This window comes from Plecotus auritus (assembly GCF_963455305.1).
Source record: "Plecotus auritus genome assembly, chromosome: 9".
In the NCBI taxonomy this organism is placed as follows: domain Eukaryota; kingdom Metazoa; phylum Chordata; class Mammalia; order Chiroptera; family Vespertilionidae; genus Plecotus; species Plecotus auritus.
The window spans coordinates 116,929,299-116,950,392 of NC_137783.1; the positions used below are offsets into that span (position 1 = coordinate 116,929,299).

At 46.7% G+C, this 21,094-nt stretch overlaps 1 protein-coding gene across 3 annotated transcripts in view; it reads right to left on the minus strand.

The window, feature by feature from the left end:
* SCUBE2 (signal peptide, CUB domain and EGF like domain containing 2) overlaps window positions 1–21,094 on the minus strand; it is a 65,999-nt gene that overhangs the window by 28,820 nt on the left and 16,085 nt on the right. For 2 of the 3 annotated variants that reach the window (XM_080687766.1, XM_080687767.1), the window contains 8 exons: window positions 18,115–18,240; window positions 15,087–15,203; window positions 14,210–14,299; window positions 12,077–12,193; window positions 11,010–11,132; window positions 8,494–8,610; window positions 6,982–7,104; window positions 961–1,167 (listed from right to left, as the gene is read on the minus strand). In XM_080687766.1, coding sequence (XP_080543892.1) covers window positions 961–1,167; window positions 6,982–7,104; window positions 8,494–8,610; window positions 11,010–11,132; window positions 12,077–12,193; window positions 14,210–14,299; window positions 15,087–15,203; window positions 18,115–18,240 — 1,020 coding nt within the window. Of the gene's footprint in view, window positions 1–960; window positions 1,168–1,526; window positions 1,683–4,315; window positions 4,421–6,128; window positions 6,216–6,452; window positions 6,570–6,981; window positions 7,105–8,493; window positions 8,611–11,009; window positions 11,133–12,076; window positions 12,194–14,209; window positions 14,300–15,086; window positions 15,204–18,114; window positions 18,241–21,094 lie in introns of all 3 variants that reach the window. The other variant, XM_080687768.1, reaches the window with a different exon arrangement.

A 21,094-nucleotide genomic window follows, 5' to 3' on the forward strand; every position in this document is an offset into this window, starting at 1 on the left:
GGGGTGGGCCCATCCATGTGATCTTGAGCAAGAGAACTTAACCCTCTGAGCTCCAGTTTGTGTAGCTGTTAGGTGAAGGCAATACCTACCTGGTAAGATTTCTAATAGGATTAAATAAGATAATGCAGCACAGTGCTTAGACACATGGTCCTACCTGGGACAGGTCAGAACTCAATACATCATCACCATAAATCGTTACTTTAAAGTGAGACTCCCAATGTTCTTCATCTAAGACTTTTCAGCTAGAATCTCCCGCAATTACCCAGCACAGTTTCTCAAAACAAACAAATCTCAAGACCAACCACTCTAGAACCTCTTGCCCAGGTTCCTCTTGCCTGGAACTTCATCAGAGGAATAGAATTGATGCTGCACAAACGCTAGATCTCAAATTTAATTCACACACACATACCAAAATCCATGAGGCTGACACTACGAGGAACCTTGGGCTGCAGCTCAGGGATCTCACAAGGCAGCTGAGCAGCGCCAGCCTTGCCTCTGCACAAAACTGTGAGCAGGAGATTGTGCGTTGCCACTGTCAGCCGAGCCAGAGGTAAGAGGGGAGCTGTGACAGTGGAGTTTGCAGAAGGCTCTTGGCGCCTTATCCCTACAGTTCTGCCCCAGCCGGGAGACCACAGTCATCTGAAGACCACTGTCCCTCAGACCCGAAAAGGGCAACGCTCCCTCTTCTCATCAACCCTGCCTCTTCCCTTCTGTCCCTCAATTCAGCAAACATCTATTAAGTGCCACCACAAGCCAGGCACGATGCCAGGTGCTGGGGAGCTCCCGGTCCAGCACACACAACAGACACCACCAGGTGGCTCCCAAAGGAGTGGACAGCCAGCGTGTTCTCTGGAGTGAGCCCAGACAGGGGGAGGGTGGGCCAGACATTTGGTACCTTAGTGTTTGTGGAGCTGTAAACAGTTTTGTTAGCAAGAATGTGCTGGCCAACAGGCCACTCACCACATTGGCTTCCTACATGGCTCTGGCCCACTCCACAGGCCTCTGCTCGGCGTTCAGACGCTCTGGGGGACTTTCTAGCCACTTCGAGGTCCATGCCTGAGAGTTGGAGGTGGAACTGCTCTCTGTGGGCAGCCTTCCGGAGCGTGCGGATGGCTTTCCGGAGCCTCTTCTCTGTTCGCTTTACGATGCAGCTCAGATCACAAGCAGCTGCAGAAATGAGAGGACAGCGGTGGGGAGGACTGCCGGCTGCAGCCCGTGAGGATGAGCAGGGCCCCCCAGTTCCCTGTGGTCAGAGTGGGGGGACCTGGACTGAGCACCTAGCAGGCTGGGCAGCATTCAGTACCAACAGAAATTTGTTGACCAAAATGGCAGCTTTGGGTTTTCATGAAGCAGATAAATTCAACAGAATTTATTCAATTCAGTTTAGTTTGGGGGTGAAAAAAAAACAGGAGATACTTCAGTGGTTGCACTACATCCCCCACCCAAGAAGAATGGAAAGTGAAAGGCAAAGGAATAAGGAGCAAGCTGTGTGAGAAGCCTGGCCCTGCGGCTGTTTTCAAACCAACCTGTCACCTCCTTTTGGTTAGTTTCAAGCTCAAACTCAACAGTGACAAACACTTCCTTAGTGGCGCTTGGTCGGCCTGGGGCGCCCGGGACTCTCTTGCGGAAGCCGCATGTAAGGTGTGCGTAGCGGAAGCTCTCTTTTACTGAGCTGTGCTTCTCTGTATGAAGAAACAAAATCATCGGGAGCCAAATTCCGGCAAAGCACTCAGTCGAACATTCGCTAGAGCTCAGTAAACATTTCATTAAAACCACTCTCGAGGGACTAAATGATTAACTCCAGATGCCACGACGTTGAAAGCCCTCAGCTTGCAGCACGATGACTTTTGGTGTTGAAGAGTCAGTATCGCCTCCTATATAACATAACGATTGAGCCCCTGAAAATTATTCTCATGGATAAATGCGAGATGTTTTCGACTGACCAGCCACACACGTGCCAGGCAGGAACCAGGGTCGCCTTGCACTCCTGAGCGCGGGTCTGCTAAGGTGCACTCCTGATCTCACAGTTGGTTTCCTTAAAGCTGGACTGTGATGTGCCAAGAAGGGGCTGAGGCTTCAAATAAGGAATGAGCACAGGAGTAGGAAGCAGGGAACCGACTCCCGCTTTCAGGCAAACTGACCTTGAAGTAATTCCAACCCAAAGGGGAAGCTGAGACGCACATCAACAGTGACGTCTCATTTTGAAATAAGCAGGAGCCATATATGGCACAAAGAATCAACAGAATCAAACAGTATCATGAAGGCATCTAGGATGGGAATGAAAGTGTTGGGTAAAGCAGGGCTCTGCACATCCCTGGGGCTGACTTTGGCTGTCACCACACCCCCCTACCACACCACCCACCCGTGACTTCCAGTGAATCTTTTAATGAATGATTGTTTTTTTATTTTTCTTGTATATATATATATATATATTTATTTATTTATTTATTTATTTATTTATTTTTTATTGATTTCAGAGAGGAAGAGAGAGGGGGAGAGAGATAGAACATCAATGATGCTAGAGAATCATCGATCAGCTGCCTCCTGCATGCTCCACACTGGGGTCTGCAACCTGAGCATGTGCCCTGACTGGGAATTGCACAGTGACTTCCTGATCAATGCTCAACCACTGAGCCACAACGGCCAGCCAGGCTAACTAATGATTGTTAACCCAAATCAAAGAGCTGATCCACGTATCATCCACACAAATGAATTGTCTCTATTTTAAAATCTTGCTTTATTGAACTTACATATCATCTGTATCATATTCTTCTTTAACATTACAAGGGTGTTCAAAGTTCAACTGTTCACCAGGAGCCAAAGGCCAATTCAATTTGCCCCCTAAGATTGATCATACTTTTTCCGAAAGGTTAACTTTAAATCTCTAAGTAAACAGATGTTCATTTCCCCCTTTCAATTTTCCATGTCGATTTTTTTAACTTTTTGTTTTGAAATACGTTTAGAATGACAGGAAAGTCGCTAAGATAGCCGTGAGAGTTTTCATTTATTCTTCACCAAGGTTCCCCTGAGGTTAACTGACTTCTTCCATTAACATGTACATTTAGCCCTAGCTGGTTTGGCTCAGTGGATAGAGCATCGGCCTGCAGTTCCACTCTGGACAAGGGCACATGCCTGGGTTGTGGGCTCAATCCCCAGTGTGGGGTGTGCAGGAGGCAGTCTGATCAACGATTCTCTCTCATCATTGATGTTTCTATCTCACTCTTACTCTCCCTTCCTCTCTGATATCAATAAAAATATATTTTAAAAAAATTTTAAACAAACATGTACATTTATAAAGACTAATAAACTAACATTAGTACAACACCATTAAGTAATCTAAAAACTAAATCTGTTTTTCAATAATGTTTTTTCCTTCTAATCTAAAAGTATAAATGCCCACTGTGGAGAATTTGGAAAATAAAAATGAAATCACCCATCATCCTCCCACCCAGATATAGCCAGTACAAATGATATGCTGAGGGGTTTTCCTACCTACCCTCTTCTTTTTGTTTACACAATCTGGGTTGTATTAGATATACAAAGTGTTACTCCCCCATTTTCCATCTTACAACGAGAACATTTTCCTATGTCATTAAATATTCTTTGGAACTTATAATTAATAGCTGCATAATCTTCCCTTAAATGGAGGTACCAAAACTTATGTTGGTTAGGTACTTAAAAAAGGCAGTCCAAAGTGACTACAGTGAGCTGTATGTTTGTTTGTATGATTTGTTTGAGGGTAGACTGGGGAAGGAAGCCTCCCTAACACTTGAATTCTGATTTTTGTACCCTCTAAAATTATCTTTACGAAACGATCCTGGAAATGTGAGCTGTGGGAGAAGAGGAGGGTTGGGTCCTGCTCTTCTCAATAAGGCCAGTTGGATAGTATTTGCTCTGCAGAAGCCTCCAGAAACCAGATCCAGCAGGAAAGCTGGATATCACATCCTTGTTCATCATAGATTATCCTCTCTGAGCCAAACCCCTTTTCATTTCTTTGGCTTATATTTCAAGCAGACTTGGAGATCTGGAAAATTTAGCCCAACATGATCACAGAGTGCTAATGCATCTGAGAGCCTTATTGATGCCTGTGAACTCACAGGTTTCCTCAGAGCTCCCCCACCTGTACCTCGCAAAGGAGGCGCTGAAGTCTAACCCCAGAACTACACAAGATGCTAGGCTAGGCTCCTCTTCCTCCTGTGCAGAGAGTCCTTAGAGATTCTGAATTATTGGACCCCATCTGAAGGGCTCGAGCTTATTACGGGCCCCTTTCCCAACATGCAGGCAGGCTCCCTGCACTGGCCACCTGATTCCATACCTGGTTGTGCTGGTCGCAGACCCTCGGGAAACAGCTCAGCCTTTTTCAAACTACACTTGCCTTCATTTAGCTTAAAGGTTACACTTGTCCTGATGGTGGCGACATCTTCAGAAAGAAACAAGTGAGAGAGGTTACCTTCAGAGGCAAAGGAATGGAAACACCAGCTGGGTAATGGAGAGCTACCTATTGGCTGGGTCCCACTGCACGCTGCATACCCTGAGCCCCTCTCTTACCATGAGCCCAAGAATGGTTTGGATCTTGAGGCGCCCATCACCTGGGACTGACAGATGATGGGCAACACTCTGTCACCAGGAGCCTCCTAAGAACTACCACTCGTCCATCTGAGATGAATAAGGTGCTCAAATATAACAAAGGGAGAGCCCAAAATAACCTCAACAGTGAGCTTTTTTAAAAAGGAGTTCATTTTTTGTGCTTTTCCAAGAAAGAAGACCAAAATCCCCTAGTTCAAAAGTTGGACAAGGCTGCTGAAGAATACGGGGAAGGGCAGATTCTCCTAAATGAGGCTGCTCTGAGAGGACAGGGCTGGGCCCCCAGTCCACACTGAATGCACTCACTAACCGTGGCTCGGATTGTCAGGGTCTGGAGGCCCTCACTGTGAGAGCCTCGTGTGCAGAATTCTCCTCTCCTCGCATGGTCAGTCTAACCACATGTTAGGCTCTGGAGCCAACGACCAGGATTATAACTCTAACTCTTCAATTTGTGATGAGAACTTATCTCCCTGGTTCTCAGTTTTCTCATCTATAAAATAGACATAATTATGGGACCTACATTACCAAGCTGTTGTGAGGATTAAATGAGATAATGCCAAAAAAAAAATGTTTAGCCTACTATTTGATACAGAGAAATCATTGTGAACTATTTGCTTGCCCATCCTTGGAGTGGCCGAAATCTCCAAGTGACCATCACTGAGGGGTTTGGTGAAACACACCATGATGTCTGCTCTGGCTGGTCCAAACGTTAGGCAAGAAGAATGGGAAAGGAGAAAGCTTAAGATTTTGGATTCAGATGGCCTGGTCAAAACCCTGTCTCCGCTATTTCCTACCTGAGCCACTCTGGGTACGTTATCTCACCTCTCTAAACCTCAGTTCTTCATCTGGTTAATGAGAATAATAGTAAAATGGCCCTAGAGGGTTGTGATGTGGATTAAATCAGCTAATACATGTAATACAGTGGCTGGCATATTTTAACTATTTGATCAGTAGATGCGAGCTGTTAGTACCCTGCTTTGGGCCTTAGCTTTGCTCATATATACAATACGGACATCAAGAACCATTTCTTCATTCAGATGCTCTCATGACATAATCACAGAGATGTCTAAATCTGGGAAGATGAAGCTGCCTAAAAGCTTTAAATTTCATTCTTTTGTTTTGACAAAGCAAAAAGGGTTTGGGGTCCTTTCTGTGGACAGAACTCTTGATCCCCCTGTCATACCCATGTCTATCTCCACCAATGCCACACTTTTCTGCTGGGCCTTTGGGGTACTCTAGGGTAGGGGAGTTTGGGAGACCTGAGTCTCCTGGTCCCAGAGCTCTGCAGGCCTCTGCCCAATATGTTGACCCACCAGGACTGAACACAGAGCCGCCCACCACACAGTGGACACAGTAAGTGTCTGTCACACGGTATGTCAGAGTGCAGGCACCAAGGCTACAGGCAAGAGCATCCTGTAACATGCTCACGGCCTCGAGGAGATAAAGAGAAAAGAAAACAAAGCCAACACCCAGGAACAGCACCCCAGAATGAAGCCCACTGAACACAGTGAGCCCCAGAGAGGACACACAGATTCGGTAATTACCCCCGAAAGCAGAGTCATTTGATTTTTGCTGTTTGTTCCTGAGAGAAGGGGAAGTGCCGCAGGTGACAGAGTAGGCCTCTTGCAGTCCTGATAGACAGAATGTGGATGGTCAACATGTAAACAAGGTACAGTCTCTCCTGATAGCTGCTAAAATCACCCCCACCCCCACCCCACACAGACCCCTAGACAAACACCTAGCATGTGGGGTCTCAAAACATCAGCCTCCAGTGATTGGGGTAGTGGGGAGCCCTTTGAGGGTAGCTAACACCTAAAGGCCAGGAAGGCCTGGCCCTGGCATGAGGACCTGCCCCAGGGACCACTCACCTGAAGAGAGGTGAATGCCAGAGTGACATCTGAGGAAGCACCTGTCTCCTCCGCCACTCTTACCGCAGTGCAGGGACACTTGGGGTGACACACTAGTGGGCAGGACCCCCTTCACTTCTAGGCAGGACAAAATACAGACATTCACAGAAACAGAAGGACACTTCCAGGTGTGACGAGGACGGCTGGGTCCCATGCAGCAAAGGCCCAAGAAAAGAAGGTAGAGCTGACCCCCAGCATAGAACACAAGACACCGGGCACTGTTTCCCACCAAGGGACAGGAGCTACTTGTATGCTATTTTTTTTTTCATGCAGAAAAGCAACCAGAAAAACAGAAGCGAGTATAAACCTATGCCAGAAGCACAGAAGGCAACACCAAAGAGCCTGCAAAGTATCTCCTGTTTTTGAACTCTTTAAGGAGTGGCTGCTACAGCTGAGGGGAAAACTATTCCAGGGAGGGACCGTCAGCAGCACTCCGAGTGCAGCTGGCCGGTGGGAGCCCGCTGGCTGTCCGAACCACGGTGCCCCTTACCCACACAGTCCTTTTTATTCCAGTGGAGCTTGGATGCAGAGTGGCACTGGCATTCGTAGCTGCCCACTGTGTTCACGCAGACCTGCTGACAGCCTCCGTTGTTGATGCTGCACTCGTTGGTGTCTGGGGAACAAAACGCAGCAGCTCCTGTCACAGCAGCCCATCACTGACCCGCTGGCACCATCCTTCCTTTGAGGAAGGAGCAGGAGGGGAGTCAGATGGTTGAAACTCACTAAACAAACGGCAGGTGCAGACTGCCTTTAGGATGTGTACTTGGCACCAACTGACCCCACTCTCCACTCCCTGGATTTCCTGGCATGAGCCTCGTCAGGACAGTCTCAAGTTCCATTCTTAACCAAACCATTCCCTGATTAGGGACCCTCGGAAAGAGTCACACCCTACTTTCAGATGCCCAAACTCAGATGCTGCACAGGCTTCCAGATTAAAACTCCACCATCCCCCTGAGCTACATACCAAGGGAGACAGACAACCAAGCCTCCCTGACAGTTCATGGAGCTGAAGTATAGAGAAGGAAAATGAGCTGCACTGATCTCCATCAACCTGAGACTGAGTCCAAGTCAGAGGTGGCTCTAACTAAAACCCAGACACACATCCATATTCAAGGAACATGCGCGTGAGATTTCTTGATGGACTAGAAGAGAAAGTTTTTACTTGGGCCAAGAATGTATTGAAAAGGAGAAGAGAGATAACACTGTCTATAGCAAATCGCTACTATCCATTCTCCTTAAGCATAGGATGTAAACATTGAGCAGGAAGTATTTAGGCCAGTGGCTCCTAAATCCTCAGACCCTCAGAATCACCTTGGAAGCCCCAGATATTCTGAGTCAGAATCTGAATCTGTGTTCTCAAAGACTGCTGAATGAACCTGCTGACCAGGGGTGCGGAGTGGGAGTCATTTGGTGCCAAATCTGATCTATGCCATATTGTCTCCTTGACCATAAGGGCAAATGACATCGGGACCTGTTGCTACATGGGCACAGAGCAGAGAGATAGTCAGTGGTCCAGCTTCCAGCTCAAAGACCTGCTTAAAGAGCAGCTCAAAGGGCTTGATCAGGCTTTGCAGTCCATTCCTATATACTACAAAGCTGTGGAACTGTTGGTGGCCTGCAGAGCGACTTTACTATCTGCTGGGAAATTCCAATGGATAGGGTATCAGCTCCTGAGCGATTCTCCATTCTCTGAATACAACCATATCAATAAAGTCAATAAAGAATTCACAGCTGAAGAGCTTAGCTCTTCTCTCTGCTTCATATCATACTTGAAGTGTTAAAGGGATAAATGGGGGTGGGGCAGGGCGGGGAAGGCCGGGAGGTGTCCATTAGCAGATGCTTCCCTTGAGTCGATGGATTCAATGCCACTGCACAGGGACTGGAATGTCCCGTTCATCCCCCAATGTAGGAAAATTGGCCCTCATCTGGGGCACTTTAGAAATAAGCCCTGTTCCTCTACTGGCCCAGTCTCTGACTTCAAAGATGCTGGCATTCTGCTCACCTCCACAGTGGGTAAAGCCATAGAGGGTGTACCCTTTGTTGCAGGCGCATGTGAATGTGCCAGGGTGGTTGATGCAGCTGTGGTCACAGGTCCTATCCAAAGAGCATTCATCCACATCTGTAATTGTAAAGGCAGAGGGCACCTGAAACCAACTCTCAGGGATGCGTGGCGAGAACACATTTATAATAAACCAGTTACTGGGGAAAACAACACACACCGAATAAAACATTACCTATGAGTTCTCCCACTCACTTGTGTTTTTTTAAAAAAAGTGTTGAGCAGCCCACAATAAGTATACTCCCTGCCAGGACCCTTCTTTCCAAATTCTGTTGCAAATTGCATTGCCTGTGAACTCAGTTGCTCCCTCTCACCCATGCTTATTCACAGGGCTAACTAATTTAAAATATTTAAATGAAGCCAAATGAGATAACATACCTAAAAAGGGTTTGTAAAAGGTAAGGTGCAGCCTATGCATTCTTATTGTTGTCTTACTAAACAGCAGTAGTAATTCCACAAACTAGGGCAAATTGAAAGGAGAACACACTTGTGTTGGAGATTACTCTGGTTCCTCTCTTTCTGATCTTCCCAGAATGAGTCTTCTGGCCACGGAAGGCCAGTTGATCCTGGGTTTTAATGCCCCCTGCACTAAAAGAATACATTAACACTAACGTCCTCAGTAATTTCCTTATTGCAGACACTGAAATTTGATGTTTAAGCTCCAAGCTGGTTCCTCTTGGCCAATCCCTTGGCTTTGTTCCTCCTCCCATCCTGGCTCAGTGGAGGCATCCCTGGCTTCAGCTGAGGTCCTGAAAACCAGCCTCAAGACTGCATTTGTCAGTGTAATCACCACTTCTTTCCTGGTCTGGTCCTCACATCTTCCCTGTAGACTAGAATTTCAGAGCTCCCTTCTTCAGCTCTTTGGAGGGCTTTGACAGAGCTACGACTTGTGTCTCCAAATGGATAAACCAGGACCAGTGCAGAACTCGGTGGGAGCCAAGTAGACCATTGCTAGACCTCTTTTCAACACCAGATGTGCCACGAGAAACTACATTAATAAAAACACAAACATTTGGAAGGGCTAGAAGAATAAAAAAAAAATGAAATAAAAAGGGCAAATTCTTGCAACACCTCTTCTTCCCTAGCTTTTCCCAGAAATCTTGGCAATTTCTTCAGTAAATTTGTTCTGTGCAAATATTTGTTCTACCAAGACTGATCAGTGAAAAATGAGAAAAAGTCTGTTTCTTCCCATGTAATTGATGTCACTCTATGAATTCTGTTATTAACATCAGCCAGTTGTGGAGAAAGTAGACTCTTCCAGTAGCTGACTTTGGCTGCTCATAACGGGCTTTTGCTTTGCCAAGAATAATGAGATCACTTTTCTAATTCCTTTTTAATGTGTTTACACAGCTTAAACAGTATTTCTTGCTCTATACGTTATGAAACATTATGTAGAACAGCAAATTTGCTTTCCAAGCCAAATGGATGAAAACCACGCACTTATGGTCTAGAATGAACCCACTAAACTTAAAGGGGACGACGATGCTTGAATTGCCTAAGAAGAAAAATCCAAGAAAGAAACCTAATTCACACTCTAAGATTTAAAAAAAAGTAATGTTACATCTTTGGTATCTGAAGTGAAGTCAGAGATCATATTCTGATTTTTATTTAAAATTCTGGGATTTCTAACAAAATTAAGTTAGGCCATTCTTATTTCCAGAAATGGAACAAGAATAAATGATAGCAGATCTTTTTGGAGAGCTTCTTCCTGAAACTATAAATGGTGTCCGCTGCCCCAAAGAGCTTACCACCACCCCAAACAGTTATAATATCAATAACTGTCACCCAGAGAAGTTCTTTGCTGCACCCCTTATGTGGGAGGGATGCATCTGAGAAGGGGTCAGCCATCCTGCCCAAGGACCCACCATCCTCTCCTCCACTCAACCCCCTCCCTTCTTCTCCCCAAGCACCAAAGGCTACAACAAGGGCTACAAGGAAGAGACCAACTATTTCATGACCTTGATTATGGGTTAACCCCAAGATTTTGCTGGGAAAAGGCATGTTAACTAAATCTACATATTTTGCCATCAAATTTTGTTATAAAACCCGTAACATTAAAAGAAACTTTGAAAAAGGGAAATTTTTCATAATCTAAACACCCTAATACAACCATTTGCATTCTGTGATCCTATGCATCTCTAGCATCAGATTAGACCTCTGCTCTAATCACACCATGTAGGTTCTCTGAAGTATTCTCTAATCATTCACAGATTAATTTCCAAAATATATCAGTGATTTCATTCTAATGAAATATTCTAAAATATATCTCTGGAACATGGTTATAGTAACAGGTTCCAGACTAGCAAACAGAATAGATGAACTCAGTGAGGCACAGGTTGGAGGTGGGATTAATGACTGGGTTGAGAAGCCCAGCGAGCCAGTCTCTGCCAGGGCGGGATCTCGTCTTCTCCACTCCGGCCAAGGGGCACTGCACAGCACAGCTATGTTTCAGCACATACCTTGGCAAGACTTCTCATCTGTTAGTAATTTAAATCCCTTTTTGCAGCTGCAGTCAAAACTGCCCACGGTGTTTTTGCAGAAATGATCGCAACCTCCATTGCGGGTCTGGCACTCATCAATATCTGTAACAGGCAAGCATTGGCAAATCAGACAGCAATACCTGCCTCGTTTTCCACAAGTCCCTGAAGTACTACTGTGTGTGCTTCATGATTCTCTGAAACAAAAACAGACCCGTAGAAGCACTTAAGAATGTCCGCTGATGTTTTCAATCTCACATGTGTTTTCTGGTCTGGCTTAACCAATTGTGAAAGACAAGAACCTAGTCCCCTTGAGAACTGTGACTTACACTGCCCTTGACCAGCATTAGGAAACAATCGATGGGAAAGAATGGTGATGTCCTGTTGCATCCTCATCCTTGCCCTGCTCTCTCAAGATAAGGTGGCTCCCTTTGGTATACTTCCCACTCCAGTTTAATCATTAAAGTTATAAGAAAATAGAACATTTGTTTTGGCAAATTACACAACAATCAAATAGCCTTAATGCTTTTAAATGATTCCTGATACTCAAATAAATCTCATCTGTTCTAAGTTTCACCTGGTAACTGGTTACCTACTGTTCATCATGTTGAAGAACTAAGCCTTTGCAGTCTTGCCCATGAAATACTAGTAGGTCATTAGGGTCTCTAATTATCAGTAAAAGTTAAAGGTACAGTTATTAATTAAGTTCTCTGGATAACAATCTTGGCTGTTATTTACATAATCTCTAGGCTGTTATTTATGATATGTTGATAGTATCTCCTACAAATGTTCCCTTGAACTTCTGCCTTTGTCTAATAAGGCCATGGCCTGAAATGGATTGTGTGATACATGTAGAAGCTGACCTTCTCAACAGTTAGTGTAATTAAGATAGTTCTAATTAAGCTCACTCAATTATAACCTTCTACTAGCCAGGGAAGAATGACTTGCATCAATATGAATCATAAGCAAATCTGGAGTCACTCCAGGAGGTGTGAGAGGAAGAGCTGCCTTTATCCCCACACATTAGCACACGGAGAGGCACAGGCTACCTTTACAGGTCTTCCCATCCAGCTGGAGAGTGAATCCAACGGGACAACTGCAATGAACACCGGTCGAGGTATCCTTACAGGTGCGATCGCAGCCTCCATTGTTGACAGCACACGTTTCTGACAAGGAGGTAAGAAAAAGGCAGTTAGCTTCCTAAAGAAGTGCTAATACAGGTGAGAGGAAGAAGATATTAGTGCAGTACTAATATTTAACAAAGTTGCCCGGTTGATGTGGCTCAGTGGTTGAGCATTGACCTATGAACCAGGAGGTCATGCTCAATTCCTGGTCAGGGCACATGCCAGGTTGCAGGCTCAATGCCCAGTGTGGGGTATGCAGAAGCAGCCGATCAATGATTCTCTCTCATCATTGATGCTTCTATCTCTCTCTCCCTCTCTCTTCCTCTCTGAAATCAATAAAAATATGTATTTTTGAAATTATTGCCTCTGGCAAATGGGCTAAGGCAGTGGTCGGCAAACTCATTAGTCAACAGAGCCAAATATCAACAGTTTAACGATTGAAATTTCTTTTGAGAGCCAAATTTTTTAAACTTAAACTTCTTCTAACGCCACTTCTTCAAAATAGACTCGCCCAGGCCGTGGTATTTTGTGGAAGAGCCACACTCAAGAGGCCAAAGAGCCGCATGTGGCTCGCGAGCCGCGGTTTGCCGACCACTGGGCTAAGGAAATGTGAGTTAGGAAACAAGGACATGATGTATCTCATTACAAGCCTCGTAGTGCTAATTACATTTTTAAAAAAATATATATTTTATTGATTTCAGAGAGAAAGGGAGAGGGAGAGAGAGATAGAAACATCAATGATGAGAGAGAATCACTGATTGGCTGCCTCCTGCATGCCCCCTATTGGGTATCGAGCCTGCAACCCAGACATGTGCCCTTGACCAGAATCGAACCTGGAACCCTTCAGTCCGCAGGCTGATGCTCTATCCACTAAGACAAACTGGCTAAGGCACTAATTAAGTTTTTAAAGCTTTTATATTATTCATATGTAATGTGCTATTTTGATTTAAGGCAATCAAACACAATAATTTTAACAGGGCAGAAGAGAGCTCAGAAACGTCACCTGTCTGGCAACCAATGACTGCTCAGTACCTTACCTGACTGCTAAATCAAAAGATAGGCTTTATTTAAGTCAAGCCCAGCTTCCTCCAGAATAAAAATGTGTCAGAAGGCCCTAACCGGTTTGGCTCCGTGGATAGAGCATCGGCCTGTGGACTCAAGGGTCCCAGGTTCGATTCTGGTCAAGGGCATGTACCTTGGTTGCAGGCACATCCCCAGTAGGAGGTGTGCAGGAGGCAGCTGATCGATGTTTCTCTCTCATCGATGTTTCTGACTCTTTATCCCTCTCCCTTCCTCTCTGTAAAAAAAAAAAAAAATCAATAAAATATATTTTTTTAAAAAAATGTGTCAGAGGATCTGTCTGACGCCATGCTCACAGCCACCACCTCTACTTGCGCTGTCATCTCCAGCTGCACTGTGGCACCTGCTGCAGACCCTCCCCTGTCCCGCAGCCCAGGGCCACTCTCTCCATTTATCGCTCCTGACATTAACATGGGCTGCAGTCAGAAAGAGGAGGTGCAGTGGACAAACACAACAGACACAGCAGCATGCGATGCGAGGGGCTGCCCAACATGCCTCTCTGCTCACAGTTGCCGAGAAGGATGGGAACTGACATTCTGAGTAACCAACCGCATGTTACTGCGCACCCACTAGGTCCCAGGCATTGGACTCTGGGCACTTGTGCATATTATTATCTTAACTGAGCTTCCTGACCACCCTACGATGTAGGTCTTAGCACCGTTTTGTAAAGGAAGACTAAAGGGAGGCGAGGCTCGGGGCAGTTTGCCCAGGGGTCACAGTTAGTTGGGCCAGCACTAGGACACTAACCCAGTTATTCTGATGGCTGGGCTGGTGCTCTTCCCACAATACCGGGGTCTCGGGTGATGACTAAACAGCTGTGGGTGAAGATCAGATACACCCTGGCTTGACAGGAGCTGCTGACCCCGGTCTAGCTGGTCTGAGGGCACATGGGTCCCAGGTTCAGGCCCGATGTGATAAGTTGGGAGGGAAATGGACAATGAGAGTGGCCATGGAGAGAGGGTGAGGGGTCTTGCCTACCCATGAGCAGCCGCCGTTTCACCCGTTTATCCCCGTCCACCACTGATGTGGCATTGTTCTCCATCACCTCCAGGGCAGTGTCCTCTCGCTCTACAAGAAATGCAAAAGAGTACAATGCTCAGAACGAATGAGTCAGATTATTCATCCCCTGCACAGCCACTTCCGCTGAAATCCCAGACATGAGAACAATGTGAGAAATGTGCGTGTTCACTCGATAATAATGTGTTGTAACAAGGCTCTGTGGGAAACACAGCACGCTAAGTGCATGCAGAGCCTTGGTGAATAATATGGAAAGATTTCTGAAGCATATTGCACTGACCAAAGAGACACTAGGGAATGCAAACTTCAGATTCATGCCAGGGCCCTTAGCCCAGCCAAGAACACGCCATGCAAGACAGGGCAGGCGTCCCACCAGGCATATGCAATCCTGGCTCCCGCAGACCATAGAGGCCATTGTGTCGTCACCGCAGCTTCAACCTGGTATCGCCCTAGCCTAGCCCCGTGGGATGTGTTGTCCAGTCTCTTCAGGAGAAGCCTCGTCCAGGAGAGGTGAAAGGGCTTCCCAAGGTCGCACATGGAGAGAGGGACCCCATTCCCTAGACCACTCCCACTGCCACGTGTGAAGCAGCACGGGACCCATTTGGGGCCAAATGCATTGCAAACATCTGCATCTGGTGCTAAACACCATTAATAATTGGTTAGGGTGAGAGTTAGGGTGAGGGTGAGGGTGAGAGTGAGGCTGAGGGTGAGGGTTAGGGTTAGGATGAGCGTTAGGGTGAGGGTGAGGGTTAGGGTAAGGGTTAGGGTTAGAGTTCGTTAGGGTTAGGGATGGGCAGGCTGGGATAGACTCTCACCCAGTATGGGGGTCACCACTCACCAAGGCAGCTCCTCCCATCTGTGTGCATCTTGTACTGTGGATGGCAGCTACACTCTGGACCTTCAGCTGTGTCCTCACAGGAGTGCTGGCACCCACCGTTTCCATGGTTACAAGTCACTGAGAGGAAAATGAATCAATACATAAAGCACTAAAATTTCCGCAATCAGGGCTGTGTTTGCTCCAGAGAACTCTGATTCTCATTCAGTCAGTATGTGAGCATGACAGAGAGATGTGTTGCATGACAGAGTATGTGCCAGGCACTGTGCATGAAAGACACAGCCTGTCGCAGACCTTGTCTCTGTCTAGGTCAGTGGTTCTCAACCTTTCTAATGCCGCGACCCTTTAATACAGTTCCTCATGTTGTGGTGACCCCCAACCATAAAATTATTTTCGTTGCTACTTTATAACTGTAATTTTGCTACTGTTAATGAATCGTAATGTAAATATCTGTGTTTTCCCATGGTCTCAGGCGACCCTGCTAGCGGTTCTCAACCTGTGGGTCGTGACCTGAAAACCGCTGCTGTAGAACCGCTAGCAGGGTCGCCTAAGACCATCGGAAAACACAGATATTTACATTACGATTCATTAACAGTAGCAAAATTACAGTTATAAAGTAGCAACGAAAATAATTTTATGGTTGGGGTCACCACAACATGAGGAACTGTATTAAAGGGTCGTGGCATTAGAAAGGTTGAGAACCACTGGTCTAGGTGAACAGGTAGTCACAGTATGAAATGGAGAAATGCTGAATGACAGGTCTGTGCAAAATTATATAGTAGGTGGAGATGGGTGGGGTGGGTGGGGATTTTCACTGTTTAAGGGAAATTATACCAAAATATTCTAGACTGCTGCTTTGCTCTGTCAGGAGAAGTTTGCATGTACCTGCAGTGGCACAGGGCTCTGGGAGGTGCACCAACACTCTATGTCTGGAACAGGTAATATTTAATTTGTATGTATGTGTTCAAATCGGATTCCATCTGGATTAGTTAGGAAGGGGGGTAAGCAGAGGAAATGATGATTCCTTGCACATAATTAATGCAATATTAATCAGTAATTATTCAGACTATGGATGAATGCATTGATGACAAGCCAAAAAAAAAGCAGCAGCAGCAGCAGCAGCCACTGTCCTTTCATCAAACCAAACAGTGGTTACCTCTAACAAAGGAAACAGGAGGGGGAAGGTTATATTTTCTTTACGTGTTTTGGACTGTTTGAATTCTTACATAAGCATTTGCGATTTTTCTAACTTAAGAGAACGGAATGCACATTTGTGATGTGAGAGATTGTTCTGTGATCATAGTCATATCAATATAATGTTGTACATGTGAACAACTAAGTAGGAAAACGAAAAAAGTGAAACAGCTGGTGATGTGGCAAAATTCTGGATCTTTTATAATTATAATATTATTTGAGCAGTGGCATCTTAAAAACATTTTAAATTTTTAAAAAATAAGCTTTCGGAGATTCTCCTGGACCCCAGGAAACTGTAGCCTGCTGAGGGTCCCCCCGCACAGGTCTTGTGAGGCCTGAGTCCTCCTTTGGAGACACCTGGAGCCAGGACAGGTGCCCTTCGCTCTGCCCAGCCACGGACACCCCGGGGACAGCCTCACTGCGGGCCCCCCCGCCCCCCAGAGCCTGTCAGAACTCGTCTGTGATGGTGGCACCAGCCCTGGGTCAGCAGGCTTCCAGGCTGCACGGCTTTGTGATGGGGACAGTGGAAAGAAGTCTCTCACCAGCAAAACTGTCTCATCTCAAATCATTATATTGTGCACCTGAAACTTATATATTTTAATTAAAAAAATACAAAAATAAAAAGGAATGCAGGGACTTAAAAAAAAAACCAAAACAACTGTCTCCTTACCTCTTAACCACTGCAGTCTACTCACTGTAAACCACGCTACCTAGCAAACTGCAGGAACTTCTGGAAGGGCATGGCTTTGGGCAGAGTTCCTAAAGGGACCCCGCAGCGTTTCCGCTGGTCTAAATGGCGGTTGAGGAACACCTTGAATGGACAGTTGTTTCCTGCTATCCATCAGAGCTTTATTGCTGGATTTCGCCATCGCGTGGCAGCAGTGTCTGGACTGTGCACACCATTTATTGATCCATTAATTTAAAAGATGTGGATTGAGCACAGCCTGTGGTAGGCACCAGGAGAAGACTGAGAGGCAAAAGTAAGACAAGGTCCTGACTTGGAGGGACTCACAATTGGGTAGACACACATAAATACACAATTTAACCCAGAGGGTCAAACCCTATGCGTGCCTCTGCCATGGGAGGCCTTGGGGTGGATTCAGAGGCAGGACAGCATGGCGACTAAGAGTGCAAGCCCTAGAGGTAAGCGGACCCGCACTTGAACCCTAATTTTTTCACTCATTCCCCGTGTGACCCTGTCGCTTTACCTTCTCCACAATTTTCTCAACTAAAAATGAGAATAATGTTTAGCTCCTAGGATGGTGACTGTAAGAATTAAATGGGACGTGATACATCTTCGGGCAAGACTTTGCACATAATAAATGCCCCCCCGCCCCAAAGGTAGCCACTACTCTTGTCACGATTAGAAGTTAGGCAGGATACTAAAAGCTGAGCGCGAGTTCACCAAGCCAGGAAGGGAGGAGTGCTGGGAAAAGGCTTGTGGGCATGAGAGAATATGGGCTGTTCTATAAGGAGAGGCAGACACGGCGTCTAAGAGAAGCAGGGACCAGGTAGCAACGAACTGTGATTCCCAGAGGAGTAAGTTTGATTTTTTCCAGTGGGAATGGGGATATGTAGCCCCCACCATTCACACTCCTTACTCCTGAATTTCATTTCCTTCTGATTGGTTCCATAAAAAAGCACCACTTCCCTTCCCTTTCGGGGCTACCCTTGCGCAGTGAGTGAGTCCTCAGTGGAGGCCAGTGTCTCAGGCCCGCTGCCTTCCCTGCTGCCGCTGTGCCATGAGGAGGCATTTCTGATGCTGGGCTGCCGATGACAGGTGACAACGTTGGGGCAGGATGGTGCCCAGCACAGGTGTGCGCCAGTCTATACTTACAGACACAGTCTCTCTGGTTCTTGGCCAGCTCAAAACCAGGCCTGCATTCACAGGCGACGCTGCCCTTGGGAGCCTCTTTGCAGATGTGACTACAGCCGTGGTTCCTATTCATGCAGCTCAGACCCTCTGCAAAACAGAGCAGCATGGGACCAGCGGTGAGCCGCAGGCCTGCCTGCCTAGGTCTCCAGCAGCCCCATATTTTTAAAGAATATGTCATTAAAATCAAGGCAGGTCAATTAACAGAGACATGAAAAATGTCTTATGTCACCCAAGAGATAAGACGTCTCAATTCTCCAAAAAGAAAGCTCCCACCCGTGTGGACTGAGAGCCTGCTGACCCCAGGAACTGGTTACCAATGTTTGTCAAAGACGCAGGGAGAAGAGGAGAGTATCCCCAGGAAAACCTGCGGAGAGACTGAAGGAAAGTCCCAGTATTTTCACATACTTTTGAAGACGATTTTCAGGAAATTCCAACCCTCCTCTCTACCCCCACCAAATCCACACAAGGGAGGTGACTGTGACCACCATGTTCTGGCAACACCACATGGACATCTGTCCAGGGGCCTCTGTGTTGTGACCACCTTAGTTAGTCCCTGCCTCTCCCCGTCCCGCCCCGCGCCCCCCCCCCCCCCCCCGCCTCAGCAGGCTTGAGGCACAAGCTTCTAACAGTGTCATACAACAACATGACAACAAAGAGAACAGAGAGAGGCCTCCTACATGAGGTTTGCCTTGGCTGCGGTATAATTCTTTCAGGTTGGGTATATTATAAGTTTCATTAGGCCCAATCTTGTGGAAACGGTGGCGGGAAGGGGGACAGGTGGTTATTGTCCCGGGTGGTTAGACATACATGGAAATGATGGGGCCATAGCAAAGTGTACTCCCTGTGGTTGGCAGCATTGTGCTGAGAACTTGACGCCTGCCGGCACTCCAGAGGAACTATTATCATACCCAAGAGCATTCTCCCAACGCCGGCTCAGTTCGTGGTGCGTTATTAAGTACGCACTCACGTGATGCTTCTTTGAATTTGTGCCACACAACTCTAAAACATCTTTGTGAGCAGGGATTTTGTTCTCATTGGCTCTCTACTAACAAGATACTTTCTAATCCTGGAAGTAGCACTGTTTTAAATATAAATACAAAAGGTTTCCATTCCACTTCTCTAGGATCCCACACTGTTCTGTATTGTGCCCCAAAAACCTTAGCCCCTGGGTTCTAATGAAATCCAGTCATCTCTCTCCAATTCTACCGCAGAGCCATCGACCTACGCTTAACTGGAATAAATGTTTAATACAAACAGATGCCATTCTTATTCCAAAAGGCAGCGCAGCAGTTAATCCATCCCACAGTCTCCTAAAGCCACCGTGGTTTTTATCTGCCGGTTACGAGCTGTTTGAACGCCAGCACTCTGTCAGCTGGCAGTTGCTGGGACTCATGTGCCCAGGCTAGGGGCTGCTGCCAATTGACACAGAGAGGCTTGCACTGGGTCGGTGGAAGGCTCTTTGCTCCGGCTGGTGATTTCTGAAGACGTTATTTTCTCCCGGTGCCAAGAGCTGCCTCCGGAAGCAGTGTCCTGTCTACCTGGGAAGGCACAGCAAGCATGACGTTTGTCCCTGGGTCGGCAGAGCCTCTGAAATGACAGGTGCCAGGAGCACCTAGGGGTACAGGGAACGGTGCCCGAGAAAAGGCGGCAGTGACACCTGCAAAGGATGCTCCCCAAACGGGTCAGGTGCTTCTTGGGCTTCTTCTCTTTCAAGTCTGCTTACAAGTCTGTTAAGACATTTTCGAAGTGAACTTTACAAAAAAATATTTTGTAAGGACTGTGTGCCAGACGCTACAGAGCTACACATCAGTTGCCCTCTGATGTCCTATTGCCATGGTCGGCAAACTTCAGCTCGCGAGCCACATGCGGCTCTTTGGCCCCTTGAGTGTGGCTCTTCCACAAAATACCACGGCCTGGGAGAGTCTATTTTGAAGAAGTGGCATTAGAAGAAGTTTAAGTTTAAAAAATTTGGCTCTCAAAAGAAATTTCAATCGTGTACTGTTGATATTTGGCTCTGTTGACTAATGAGTTTGCCGACCACTGTTCTGTCGTATCAAGCTAGCCCTAAACTTACCAGGAGATCATTGGAGCTTTCAATGGCTCTCGAGATGCTGGGGGCTTTTCAAGGGGTGGCCCGGAGCTTTTCAGAGCAGCCTGACTCAGAACAAGCACACTGCTGGGGAGGCAGGCGGGGCTGGCCCTCACCAGGAGGCCCAGCCATCCGAGGTCCTGCTCCCCCAGAAATGGGCCTGGCAGTTGAGTTAGGGTTGTCCGTTCCCCAGGAGGGAAACAGCTCAGAAACTTTGGAAATGCCCCATTCTGGCGGTCCCCAGGCTCAGGCTCTCAATGAAGAATACTTCTGGAAGCCGAATAAAAATATGCCCTGCCAACAGGGCAAGAAACATTCCACAAAGGGGGGCGCAGGCCCCGCTGAGAGAACAGCCCCTTCCCCACGACCCTGACACCTCCCCACTCCTCTGAAGAGGCAGCAATACCAACATCTAAAAATAGCTCCGAGCAGACGAAACAAAAGAGGGATGCTCATTTTGAGAGCCTGAGCACCCATGAATAGGGACAAAGGCAGGCCGGGGCGCCGTCTCTCTCCAGCCCACCCCCATTACATGGGTGAAAACACACAGCCTCTCTGGCAGGGCTTCGGAGTCTCTGAGAATTAAATCAATCGCTTGAGCTTCCCCTCAGAATCAGCTATTAGGATCCCCTAATAGATTGAAGAACGTTCAGTGAATAATTACCGAAAACAACAGCAACACTAGAAAATGCTCGCTTGCAGTGTTATCTTCTTTTCACCATTTTTCGAGTATCAACTGTGGGTTTTAAAGTCTATTTTAATACCATTGCTAAGGGTTTTAATGTGCATGTCAAGGAGGAAATCCTAAAGGAGCGCCATTTAGAGCTTGTTCTATTTGAAGAGTTAAACCGC